General features: G+C 43.2%; 1 protein-coding gene across 5 annotated transcripts in view; it reads left to right on the forward strand.

Annotated features, from left to right (window-relative positions):
- Nucleotides 1-14,354, forward strand: part of LOC137535090 (oocyte zinc finger protein XlCOF6-like) — a 97,947-nt gene that overhangs the window by 70,053 nt on the left and 13,540 nt on the right. For all 5 annotated transcript variants that reach the window (XM_068256880.1, XM_068256882.1, XM_068256883.1 and 2 more), the window contains 2 exons: nucleotides 6,894-6,960; nucleotides 7,079-7,176. In XM_068256880.1, the coding sequence (XP_068112981.1) occupies nucleotides 6,894-6,960; nucleotides 7,079-7,091 (80 nt within the window). In that variant the 3' untranslated portion in view covers nucleotides 7,092-7,176. The remainder of the gene's footprint in view (nucleotides 1-6,893; nucleotides 6,961-7,078; nucleotides 7,177-14,354) is intronic.

The raw sequence follows: 14,354 nt of genomic DNA on the forward strand, positions 1-14,354 counted from the left end.
AATTTACTTCTCAACAGATATACAACAGAAACATCCAGTTCTTTAAGCAAAGTCCAGTCCAGTGTGGAAAGGGTCACCTTGTTTCGCTGCCAATAATTCTGTAGAGGGACAAAAAACTTCATTCAGTGAGCAAATTTGTAAATGGTAAGATGTCAAAAATTCTGCAAGAAAGAAAGGAAAGAAACATGAGGCATACTGGGAGAAAATGAAAGAGGGGAGAAACATAAGGCATGCTGGGAGGAGATGAGTGAGGGAAGAAAGATGAGGCATGATGGGAGGAAGATGAGAGAGGGAAGAAACATGATGTATGCTGGGGGAGATAAGAGAGGAAAGGAACACAAGGCATGCTGGGGGAGATGGGAGAGAGGAAAGTAACATGAGGCATGCTGGGAGGAGATAAGAGAGAGAGGAAAGAAACATGAGGCATGCTGGGGGAGATGAGAGAGGAAAGATACATGAGGCATGCTGGGGGAGATGAGAGGAAAGATACATGAGGCATGCTGGGGGAGATGAGAGGAAAGAAACACGAGGCATGGCAATTTCAATATTATACTGTATATCAAGACAATAACGGGGGGATAACGAAACAGGTCAGGTGCTGCGTTGTGGGTCTTCACTAAGCTGCATTAAAAAGTGTTAACTTGGAATTATTACAAGTGCTCATTCCATAATCATAGCCATAGTAATCCAACATGTATTCACTTGTTTGGTGCTGGTTAGTGCTCTCACCTTGCAGTGCTGGGTCCCTGGTTTGAATCACAGCCAGGGCATTATTTGCATGGAATGTGTATGTTCTCCCCGTGTCTGCATGGGTTTGTTCTGAGCACTCTGGTTTCCTCCCACATCCCAAAAATATACAGATAAGTCAATTGGCTTTCTCCTAAAATTGGCCCCAGACTTCGATAGATATTCCCTATGATAGGGAATAGATTGTGAGCTCCTCTGAGGGACAGCTAGTGACATTACTATATATACTCTGTAAAGTGCTGCGGAAGATGTTGGTGCTATATAAATACTAATATTAATCAGTGCAGCTGAAAGCCATAGAGTAACATGGCCCTAGCTGGACATGGCTCTAGTGTCATGGTTAAGGACTCTGCCTATGATATTGGAGACCTGGGTTTGAATCTTGGCACCTATTCAGTATGGAGTTCTTGGGGGAGACTCCCTAACACTGCTACTGTCCTCTGAGTGCGATCTAGTGGCTGCTTCGCAATCGCTTTGAGTCCGACAGGAGAAAGTCGCACAGTGGCGTAGTGGTTAGCGCTCGCCTTGCAGCGCTGGGTCTCCGGTCCGAATTCCAGCCAGGCCAACATCTGCATGGAGTTCTGTATGTTCTCCCCGTGTCTACGTGGGTTTTCTCCGAGCACTCTGGTTTCCTCACACATCCTAATATACAGATAAGTTAATTGGCTTCCCCCTAAAATTGGCCCTAGACTATGATACATACACTACACAATACATACATAGACATATGACTATTATAGGGGCTAGATTGTGAGCCCCTTTGAGGGCAATTGGTGACAAGACAATACATACTCTGTACAGCGCTGCGTAATATGTCTGTGCTATATAAATACTTAAATAATTAATTAAAAATTATAACAACAACCCACACAGTAAAGTGAAATTAGGCAGCAGTTCGGATATTGACCACAAGATGGAGATATCTGTAACAGGAATCATTACGGTAATTGTCCACAAGATGGAAACCTGATCTCACTTGTAACAGGAACACTGTACTAATACCAGGGTGGAACGCACAGACCGGAAGCTGAAGGGCAGGACCAGAAGTGCGTAGCAGCTATTTCTGGGTCGGTGTGCTGTCGAGATAGGAGGTAATTACAATAATGTAATTTCTATTTACAGCCAATGATCACAGTGTCCCCTTCTGCGTGACCTCACTGCCTGACCCAGGGAAATGTATGTATCGTCTTATATACGCACCCTAATGTGATTTCCCTCCCAGGAGCCAATCTGCACCCAGCAATGGGGGCTTCCTTCTATCATTATCCCCCCACACTCCCCCCATGTGTCCTCCATCATCACTGCCTGACCCAGGGAAATGTCTCCTGTATCTTCTTATATACACACCCTAATGTGATTTCCTTCCCAGGAGCCAATCTGCACACAGCAATGGGGGCTTCTATCGTTATCTCCCCACACTCCCTCAATGTATCCTCCATCATCACTACCCCCCCCCCAATATTAACACCTTTAATGCCCCCCCCCCCCCCCCCCCCAGTGTACCATTCCTCGTCATTACCCCAATCCATGGAGCATACAGAGTTTCTATAAAAGTTCCTACAGTAACAGTAGTGCCTGGTTTGGAGCGGTTTTCCCCATGGGGGGAGGCAGTGTAAATGTTAGGGGGTGTCTATGATTTGCAGTTATAACACTGGTGTGTGTGTGTGTGTGTGTACATACAGTGCTGCCCATAATTATTAACACCCCTGTCACATTTTGACTTAAAGTTACTTTTTTTCTACCAGGAAGTAATTTTTTGAAGGGAAATGACATGGGTGTCTACCATAAGATGATAAGACGATGTGCAAGAGGCATTACTGTGGGGGGGAAAAACATTTTGCATCTTTTATTGACATTTGAGCAAAAAGTGTCCAGTCCAAACTTAATTATACCCTTCTCAATAATCAATAGAGAAGCCTTTATTGGCTATTACAGCAATCAAACACTTCCTATAATTGCAGACCAGCTTTTTGCATGTCTCCACAGGTATTTTTGCCCTTTCATCTTTAGCAATGAGCTCCAAATCTTTCAGGTTGGAGGGTCTTCTTACCATCACCCTGATCTTTAGCTCCCTCCACAGATTCTCAATCGTATTCAAGTCAAGATTCTGGCTGGGCCACTCCAAAACGTTAATGTTGTTGTCTGCTAACCATTTGTTCACCACTTTTGTTTGCTGTGTGTTTTGGGTCATTGTTATGCTGAAATGTCCACTGGTGCCCAAGGCCAAGTTTCTATGTAGACTGCCCGATGTTGTCGTCGAGAATCCTCATGTATTGTACTTTTTTCATGATGCTGTTTTCTGTGATTATGTTCCCTGGTCCATTGGCTGGAAAAAACACCCCCAAAGTATTAGGTTCCCACCACCATGTTTGAAAGTGGGAATGGTGTTCTTTGGGTTGAAGGCTTCTTTTTTACACCAAATGAAGGAAGCATCATTGTGACCAAACAATTCAATTTTTGTTTCATCTGACCATAACACAGAAGACCAGAAGTCGTCTTCTTTGTCCAGGTGAGCATTTGCAAAGGTCAAGCAAGCTTTTGTGTTCCTTATCTGAAGAAGTGACATCCTACTTGATCTGCATCGATGGAAACCAGCAGTGTGCAGTGTCCATTGGATTGTCTGTCTTGAGACATTGCCACCTGCAGAGCCCAGATTCACCAGGAAGGCCTTGGTGGTGATCATTGGATTCTTTTTCACCTCTCTTACTATCCTCCTGGCCAGCACAGGTGTCACTTTTGGCTTCCAACCATGTCCTCTCAGATTTTCCACAGTCCGGAACATCTTGTATTTTTTAATAATATTTTGCACTGTAGCCACTGGAACTTGAAAACATTTAGAAATGGCCTTGTAGCCCTTTCCTGACTTGTGAGCAGCCACAATGTGCAGCCACAGGTCCTCACTAAGCTCCTTTGTCTTAGCCATGACTGTCCACAAACCATCTGCAGAGAGCTACTGTTTTTCGCCTGTTGAGTTGATTAAAACAGATGTTCCCAATTAATCGGTAATTAGGATGCTTTAGAACAGCTTGGACTATTTGGAATGGTATAGAACTTTGGATTTCTCCACAGACCGTGACAGTTTGTGAAGGGTATGAATAATTTTGGACTGGACACTTTTTGCTCAAATGTAAATAAAAGTTGAGAAATGTTTTTTTTTCCACAATAATGCCTCTTGTGCATCGTCTTATTATCTTTTGGGAGACACCTTTGTCATTTCCTATAAAAAATGACTTGCTGGTTGAATAAAAGTAACTTTAGGTCAAAATTTGCCAGGGGTATGAATCATTATGGGCAGCACTGTATACTGTATGTATAATATGTGTGAAGGATGAGGCTCAGTGGTGACTGTATCATTATGTGTTAGGTTTATGTATAGGAGGATCCGTTTGGGTGATGAAACTTCAAGGCAATTCTTGAGTTCAAAAATTCCAGGGCTGTGAAGTCGGTACAAAAATCCTCCGACTCCTCAGGTTAGGATTCCTCTGACTCCCACTCCTCGACTCCAACTCCTCTCATTTGCATATTACAATGTTGTTGTTTGAAAGTATGTAACATTAAATGCATCTCTTAACTGCCAACGCTTAGGAATTTTAAAAGACAACTGAACTGAGAGGGATATGGAGGCTGCCATATTTATTCCCTTTTAAACAATACCAGTTACCTGGCTATCCAGCTGATCTTCTGTCTCTTATACTTTTAGTCATAGACTTAGGCCTTGTTCACATCAAACGCGCTTCCGTGCGCATTTGGAAGCACGTATGACGTGGTAACATGCAAGAACGGCAGAAGGGTATAGACAGCCCTTCTGCCATTCACATCAAATGCGCTGCGCAGCAGTACGATGCACTTGCGTACTGCTGCATGCATTCTGCCCGCAAGCGCAGAGCTGACCCATTCACTGTCAATGGATGGGATCAGCAGTGCAGCGGGTAGCTGCGCAGATGGCGTGCGATCGTACGTGTGGCGTTCTGATTGCATGGCCATCTGCACTGCATAGATGTTAACGAGCCCTAAAACTAGTCCTTGGTAAGAGTACTTGTAGAATGTACAGACAGGAACAAAGAACATCTATCAGGCCCTAGGCAATGTAACTGTGGGTACATTTAAGAATGATGTGCAAGTACTCTGCAGGGGAATGAGGGGATTCTTCCTCTATTACACATTCTTCGTGGATCATACCCTAGGCAATGTAACTGGGGGTACATGTAAGAGTGATGTGCAGGTACTCTGCAGGAGAATGAGGGGATTCTTCCTCTATTACACATTCTTCATGTACAATCTGAACCCGGTTTATGGGTGATAGACAACACCTCTGTGTTCAATGTGCACAACATTCTCAGGGTACTATATAATAAATGTGATTGCTACTTTTCAGACAGTTTTTCGTGTATGCTTTATGGAGGTAAGTCCACCACTTCCTCCTAGCAAATTTTAAAGGTTTTATCCACTTTTATTCTGCTGGTGCCTCTGTTCTCCATACTGCAAATTCATGTCCACCCCTGGTGGAGGGGTGATCTACCCCTTTTTCTCATCTACAGAGAGCGACTTTTTAGCCCTGAGTGAGGACAGGTCTAATCTCCTCACCTGCTTATACAGTGGTTGCCTGTGTGGTAACCCACGTTTGTGAGTATATTCTTCTCACTGATTTTCCTTACTTCGTTTGTTTTAAAGAGACTCCGTAACAAAAATTGCATCCTGTTTTTTATCATCCTACAAGTTCCAAAAGCTATTCTAATGTGTTCTGGCTTACTGCAGCACTTTGTACTATCACAGTCTCTGTAATAAATCAATGTATCTTTCCCTTGTCAGACTTGTCAGCCTGTGTCTGGAAGGCTGCCAAGTTCTTCAGTGTTGTGGTTCTGCTATGCACTCCCCCCTCAGGGGGGAAAGAAACACACAAATGATCTCTTGAGATTCAAAAGGAAGTCTGTATACAGCCTGCTTGTGTATGGATGTATTTTCTATGTGTGGACATACTGTACATCAACCTACTTCCTGTTTTGGTGGCCATTTTGTTTGTTTATAAACAAACTTTTTAAAACTGTTTTTAACCACTTTTAATGCTGCGAGGAGCGGCGAAATTGTGACAGAGGGTAATAGGAGATGTCCCCTAACGCACTGGTATGTTTACTTTTGTGCGATTTTAACAATACAGATTCTCTTTAACACACTACACTATATTGGGCTCTCGGTTCTCTACATTTTAACATTCTCAGTGGATTCCCTGCAGCTCTGTGGGAGTGCATATGTATAGTACTACTGTACTGTGTAACTTAAAGTAAACCTGAGACAGATGAAAGTATTATACATACCTGGGGCTTCCTCAGATGGTGGAAAAGGACAGCAAGGGACTGATTAGCCTAAAGGGGGCTGGAGGAAGCCCCAGGTATGTATAAAACTTTTCTTTTCATCCGTCTCAGGTACCATTTAACCATTTAAAAGTGAAAAGCCAAGTAGGTCAACTAGAAGAAGTTGTTGGCAGAACATAATGAGAGGAAGAAAAGGTGAAGAAACAGATCCAGTTTTCTTTTTAGATCTGATCTATTCTTCTTATATCTGATGTCTTCTTATTTTGTACTTGCTGCTTCTCTACGTTAACTTGTATGTGGGATGTTTCCCTTTCTTCTCACCGTTGGCCCAATCTCTAACATTTACTTGGAGTTGGTATATCTGTTTCTTCACCTCTTCTTCCTCTCATTATGTTTTGCCAGAAGAACAACTTCTTCTAGTTGACCTAATTGGCTATTCACTTTGGTGATTCTCCATGCTTATCTTCTTGTTGTATAATTTGATCGATTTTAATTTGTGTATGTTTGTTTGATTTGTAGATATATTTGTTGCTTTGTAAAGGCCTGATGAAGGGTTATCAACCCAAAACGAACTAGTGTTGTTGCCTGAAATGTACTGTTTCATCAAACAAAGCATATTGTGTCTACTATCTGTCAAAACGGAATGATCTTCTACATTTATGTTACGAAGAATTTTTATTGACAAATACAATAGTTTTTAACTTTTGATAATCTTTTTGATACAATAAAGTGTGATTTTGAATTTTGGCTCACTCCCAATAATACTGAAACATGTATCATTATGTGTGTCTGGTTCCTATATGGTGTCAGGATGTCCCTGTCTATTTCTCCATGCAGGAGTGGCAGTATATAGACGGATACAAGGACACCATGATGGAGCATCAACTTCCCCTCATATCACCAGGTAAGAGGAGACTTTCATGTCTTGTAAGGCAGCTCAGACCAGTGTTGAGGGTCCACATATATCTCCCATCATCTGATAATTATATAGAGACAATATATTTAGTCTGTGTGTTTCACAGATGGATCCAGTGACAGAAACCAACCAGAGAGATGTACAGGTCCTCTTTATTCCCAGGATTGTCCACAGGATTATCCCACCACCCCCCACCATTATCAGGTAGGTGGATCTGACGGTGTAATATGCTTAAGAGATTTTATTAGAATATTAATGAATTAGTGTCTTTTGTGTGACAGCAAACCTGTGAGTAAAATCAAATAGAAAGTTGCATACTCAGCTAAGTAGTGAGAAGCCCCAGGATGGTCCAGAGGCTTCCTGATCCTTCCTGAGCCCATTGCTGCTGCCTGGGTCCCTCTTCTTCTTTATGGGTGTGCTGCTGTCCAAGCAAGAGAGCAGCCATACTGTGCATGTGTGAGTGAGGTCGGCACATGCCGAGTAGCATGAAACTGCTCATGCCTGGAGGAAAAAGTTGTACATGACTGTTTTTGCTGTACTGGGCATGTCCAGATCGTATTCAAGCATGCTCAGTATGGCCCCGCGCTTACATGCATGGGGGTGTAGCCACAAGAAAAAATTAGAAATACTCTCTCATACAGTGGTGTGAAAAACTATTTGCCCCCTTCCTGATTTCTTATTCTTTTGCATGTTTGTCACACTTAAATGTTTCTGCTCATCAAAAACAGTTAACTATTAGTCAAAGATAACATAATTGAACACAAAATGCAGTTTTAAATGGTAGTTTTTATTATTTAGTGAGAAAAAAAACTCAAAACCTACATGGACCTGTGTGAAAAAGATATTGCCCCCTGAACCTAATAACTGGTTGGGCCACCCTTAGCAGCAATAACTGCAATCAAGCGTTTGCGATAACTTGCAATGAGTCTTTTACAGCGCTCTGGAGGAATTCTGGCCCACTCATCTTTGCAGAATGGTTGTAATTCAGCTTTATTTGAGGGTTTTCCCGCATGAACCGCCTTTTTAAAGTCATGCCACAACATCTCAATAGGATTCAGGTCAGGACTTTGACTAGGCCACTCCAAAGTCTTCATTTTGTTTTTCTTCAGCCATTCAGAGGTGGATTTGCTGGTGTGTTTTGGGTCATTGTCCTGCTGCAGCACCCAAGATCGCTTCAGCTTGAGTTGACGAACAGATGGCCGGACATTCTCCTTCGGATTTTTTGGTAGACAGTGTTATAAACTGTTCTTATCACCTTGCTTCGACACCATCGTCTCACAGACTGTGAGATCACTTGACTCTCCACACAGCAAACAGGATATAGACTTTCTCAGGCTTCTCCAATGTTTCCGTTATTTATTCAAGTCACAGAAAGACAGATAGATACAGTCATCATATCCTAGCTATGCAAATCTTCATGTTGCATTATAAGCTCATGATTAGACTCCCTACCGAAGTCTATCAGGTACCTTCTTCCTACCTACGTTACACTAAACTACCTATGTACATAGCATACATTATATCAGCTTACATAAAGGAATAACATGCTTAGAGGTCCAAGTCGGCCTTGCGAGCTAGTGCAGAAGGAAGAAGCAGAAGTGCCTTCTCCATTGCTCGCTCCAGATTTAATACCGACTAGGAAAGAGTTAAATATGACATCATCTTCGCCACCCCCTATATCAGTCTATTGGTGGACCCACTCATGGTGTCATCATACCCGCCTACTCGATTAATAATCAATGAGACATTTGACATACATGCAGGAATGTGAATATTTACAAAACATGACTGATGTTTATTGTTCCAGGCCCAGGTCAGGGAGACCTGCGGCCTTGTTCAGAACAGCTTCTTGGTATGTTCTAGTTCTGCTGACAGAACTGCAGATTTTCTCTCTTCAGAGAAAATCCCCTTAAAGGGCAGGTCTGCTCATCAAGCCTTTTTGACTAACTCAGTCCAAATAACTGAGGCCTACTTAAATTATAACAGACAGTAGAATTCATGGTTCCATCTATCACAGCAAGCCTTCCAGGTCCTGAAGCAGCAAAACAACTCCAGACCATCACACTACCACCACCATATTTTACTGTTGGTATGATGTTCTTTTGCTGAAATGCGGTGTTACTTCTACGCCAGATGTAACGGGACACGCACCTTCCAAAAAGTTCAACTTTTGTCTCGTCGGTCCACAAGGTATTTTCCCACAAGTCTTGGCAATCATTGAGATGTTTTTTAGCAAAATTGAGACGAGCCTTAACCCTCCTGGCGGTTTGCAAAAAAATCGCCAGGGGGCAGCAAATCTTTTTTTTTAAATTTTTTTTTTTTTTTTTCATGTAGCGAGACAAAGTCTCGCTACATGATAGCCGCTGCTCAGCGGCATCCCCCCAGCCCCTCCGATCGCCGCCGGCGATCGGAGATCCGGAGATCCCGTTGAAAGAACGGGATCTCCTGGAGGGCTTCCCCCGTCGCCATGGCGACGGGCGGGATGACGTCACCGACGTCATCGACGTCGTGACGTCAGAGGGGACTCCGATCTGCCCCATAGCGCTGCCTGGCACTGATTGGCCAGGCAGCGCACGGGGTCTGGGGGGGGGGGGCGGCCGCGGCGAGAGGAATTGCGGCGGATCGGCGGGTAGCGGCGGCGATCGGGCACTGCACGCAGCTAGCAAAGTGCTAGCTGCGTGCAGCAAAAAAAAAATTATGCAAATCGGCCCAGCGGGGCCTGAGCGGTGCCTTCCGGCGGCATAGCCCGAACTCAGTTCGGGCTTACCGCCAGGAAGGTTAATGTTCTTTTTGCTTAAAAGTGGTTTGCGCCTTGGATATCTGCCATGCAGGCAGTTTTTGCTCAGTCTTTCTTATGGTGGAGTCGTGAACACTGACCTTAATTGAGGCAAGTGAGGCCTGCAGTTCTTTAGATGTTGTCCTGGGGTCTTTTGTGGCCTTTCGGATGAGTTTTCTCTGTGCTCTTAGGGTAATTTTGGTTGGCCGGCCACTCCTGGGAAGGTTCATCATTGTTCCATATTTTTGCTATTTGTGGATAATGGCTCCCACTGTGGTTCGCTGGAGTCCCAAAGCTTTAGAAATGGCATTATAACCTTTACCAGACTGATAGATCTCAATTACAGTACTTTTGTTTTCATTTATTCCTGAATTTCTTTGGATCTTGGCATGATGTCTAGCTTTTGAGGTACTTTTGGTCTACTTCTCTGTGTCAGATAGCTCCTATTTAAGTGATTTCTTGATTGAAACATGTGTGGCAGTAATCAGGCCTGGGGGTGACTACAGAAATTGAACTCAGGTGTGATAAACTACAGTTAAGTTATTTTTTAACAAGGGGGGCAATCACTTTTTCACACAGAGCCATGTAGATTTTGAGTTTTTTTTCTCACAAAATAATAAAAACCATCATTTAAAACTGCATTTTGTGTTCAATTATGTTATCTTTGACTAATAGCTAACGGTTTTTGATGATCAGAAACATTTAAGTGTGACAAACATGCAAAAGAATAAGAAATCAGGAAGGGGGCAAATAGTTTTTCACACCACTGTTATATGGTCAGAGGGACCCCGCGTTGGAGCAAGGATTGGGGAAGCCCCTGGACTATCCACAGGCTTTACATTTCTGATGAATGTATCTGTCTTTTAACCTCCCTGGCGGTGTGATTATATCCGGATTTTAGGGTCTTTTTAAAAGGTTTCAGACCCTGAAATCCGGAAACAATCATGCTGCCAGAAAGCCAGCAGCATCCCCTGCTTTCACTCACCTCCCTGGGCTCCAGCTCTGCAATTTTACCTCCGTGTTCCGGGTGGTGCTGTAACTCTGTAGTGAGATGGATGACGGCGATCTCTCCAGAGTAATTCAGAGCCTCGGAGGACAGGAAGGAGAACAGCTACTGATGTCTGGATACCCGGGAGGTGAGTAAAAGCTTCCGCTGCACGCTATACTCTGCATAGAGCTCCCGGTGGCTAGCCCAAGCTACACTCGGTTTACCTCCAGGGATGTTAATTTTTTTGTTGCTTCAAGTATGCTATAAAGGGCTTACAAGGCCACAAAATAAATGTAGTTTTACTTACCATTTGAGTCCCTTTCCACAGCTCCAGTCCTCTCCGGAGTCCAGCTGGCAGCCTGTAAGGATCACCGACCCCCGATGGGTCAGCGTCCTTTGCACATACTTGGGCGGGCACCTACCCCACGCGAGAGTGCGCATAAGTCACCAGTCGTTGCTGCGCAGGCTGCCATCTGGACTCCAGAGTGGACCAGAGCTGCAGCGAGGGACCCAAATCACTTCTAAAGGCTGGAAGAAGCCCCAGGTATGTAAAATTACATTTATTTCCAGAACGTCTCAGGACAGCAACCCTGATACTTGTCTCCTAGTTGCTGTCCTTCCGACTTCTGGAAAAGATGTTGCCGTAAGAAATGTTTGTCTTTTGTGGCCTTGTAAGCCCTTAAAGCACACCTGAAGCGATAGAAAAGTCCTTTAAATACGTCATTCTCTGTGTTTCGTGGCTCTAGTTTCAAGAACGGATTTGTGTAAAACGTGAAGTTAAAGAAGAAGAGAAGCATGTGAGGAGTTATCAGCAATCTATGGAGGACGGTGACATGATGAGGACAATTAAAGAGGAAGAAAAAGAGATGTATGTGAGGAGTGATCAGCAGTGTGTGGGGGAAGGTGGCATGATGAAGACATATAAAGAGGAAGAAGAAGAGAAGCATGTGAGGAGTGATCAGCAGTCTATGGAGGAGGGTGACATGATGAGGACAATTAAAGAAGAAGAAGAATATACATATATGAGGAGTGATCAGCGATCTATGCAGGATTGTGACATGATGAGGACAATTAAAGAGGAAGAAGAAGAGACGTATGTGAGGAGTGATCAACAGTCTTTGGAGGAGGGAGACAAGATGAGGACAATTAAGGAGGAAGAAGAACATATGTATCTGAGGAGTGATCAACCATCTATGCAGGAGGGTGACATGATGACTAATACTGAAGCAGAAAAATCATCTGTAGATATTTGCACAGGTAAGTAATAAATGTTATATGCTTATATTTTACATTTTCATTCTTCATCTGTGAGTGTAAGATATATAGAGTGACTGGCAATGGTAGAATCAGCAGATCTTCACATGAGAGAGCGCTCTGTAATATAAAATTCCTCTCACTGTCCTTCTTTTTACTATACAAGCCTATGACAGGAATCCTCATGCACAATCTGGACTCCACCACCTCACTGCTCACTACTCACCACAACAAGCATCTTCCCTCTACCAAGCATGCACAGCTCTGGTCAGATCCGCACTTAAATGTGTCTGCTCTTGTGCAGTGAGTGCAATTACATTTTAGCAGCCTCAGTATAATATCATGTTCCCAACAAATGAGGAGAGTCTACACCATATGAAAGGCCCATCTCCATTCCTCAGTATAACATCATAGTACCAACAAATGAGGAGGAGATACTGTACACCATATGAAAGGCCCATCTCCATTCCTCAGTATAACATCATAGTGCCAACAAATGAGGAGGAGATACTGTACACCATATGAAATTCCCAGCTCCATTCCTCAGTATAACATCATAGCGGCAACAAATGAGGAGGAGATACTGTACACCATATGAAAGGCCCATCTCCATTCCTCAGTATAACATCATAGTGCCAACAAATGAGGAGATACTGTACACCATATGAAAGGCCCATCTCCATTCCTCAGTGTAACATCATAGCACCAACAAATGAGAAGGAGATACTGTACACCATATGAAAGGCCCATCTCCATTCCTCAGTATAACATCATAGCACCAATAAATGAGGAGGAGATACTGTACACCATATGAGAGGCCCATCTCCATTCCTCAGTATAACATCATAGCACCAACAAATGAGGAGGAGATACTGTACACCATATGAAATTCCCAGCTCCATTCCTCAGTATAACATCATAGCGGCAACAGATGAGAAGGAGATATTGTACACCATATGAAAGGCCCATCTCCATTCCTCAGTATAACATCATAGTACCAACAAATGAGGAGGAGATGTTGTACACCATATGAAAGGCCCATCTCCATTCCTTAGTATAACATCATAGTACCAACAAAGGAGGAGGAGATACTGTACACGATATGAAATGTTCATCTCCATCCCTCAGTACAACATCATAACACCAACAAATGAGATACTGTACACTGTATGAAAGGTTCATCTCCATCCCTCAGTATAACATCATAGTACCAACAAATGAGGAGGAGATACTGTACACCATATGAAAGGCCCATCTCCATTCCTCAGTGTAACATCATAGCACCAACAAATGAGGAGGAGATACTGTACACCATATGAAAGGCCCATCTCCATTCCTCAGTATAACATCATAGTACCAACAAATGAGGAGGAGATACTGTACACCATATGAAAGGTCCATCTCCATTCCTCAGTGTAACATCTTAGCACCAACAAATGAGGAGGAGATAATGTACACCATATGAAAGGCCCATCTCCATTCCCCAGTATAACATCATAGTGCCAACAAATGAGGAGGAGATGTTGTACACCATATGAAAGGCCCATCTCCATTCCTCAGTGTAACATCATAGCATCAACAAATGAGGAGAGGATACTGTACACCATATGAAAGGCCCATCTCCATTCCTCAGTATAACATCATAGTACCAACAAATGAGGAGGAGATACTGTACACCATATGAAAGGTCCATCTCCATTCCTCAGTATAACATCATAGTACCAACAAATGAGGAGGAGATACTGTACACCATATGAGAGGTCCATCTCCATTCCTCAGTATAACATCATAGCACCAACAAATGAGAGGAGATACTGTACACCATATGAAAGGCCCATCTCCATTCCTCAGTATAACATCATAGTACCAACAAATGAGGTGGAGATACTGTTCTCTATATGAGAGGCCCATCTCCATTCCTCAGTAGCTGAGGGATGGAGGCGAGAAGTCAGGCTCTCCTCACATCCACTATGCTGACCTTAGTGTAAACTGAGAGTTAATAGTGGGCATTCTAGGAGCAAAAAAAATTTAGTTTATAGTCAAGTACTGTATGTACAGTAACTGCTAGGTCACCTTAGAGTTTTCTGAACACCAGGTCTGCTATGGGTGTGTATTGTATAGTCAATGTGTGTCTGGTGTAATAAATGTTCAGAGAAACCCTTTGAAGCTTATCCATATGTGGTATTTATGTAATTTAGGTGAGGTCTGGTGTTTGGAATATACAGAGGTCTCTCCTTTTGAGTCTCCTTCTAAATGGAAATTCTAGACTCTGGCCTGGTGTGTGTAAGTTAGAGGGGAACTCTGATAGTTATGCATGTCAGTCTTGACAGAGGGAGTCATTACTAATGTGCACTTTGAGCTGGG

Source organism: Hyperolius riggenbachi, chromosome 10 (assembly GCF_040937935.1).
Source record: "Hyperolius riggenbachi isolate aHypRig1 chromosome 10, aHypRig1.pri, whole genome shotgun sequence".
Classification (NCBI taxonomy): Eukaryota; Metazoa; Chordata; class Amphibia; order Anura; family Hyperoliidae; genus Hyperolius; species Hyperolius riggenbachi.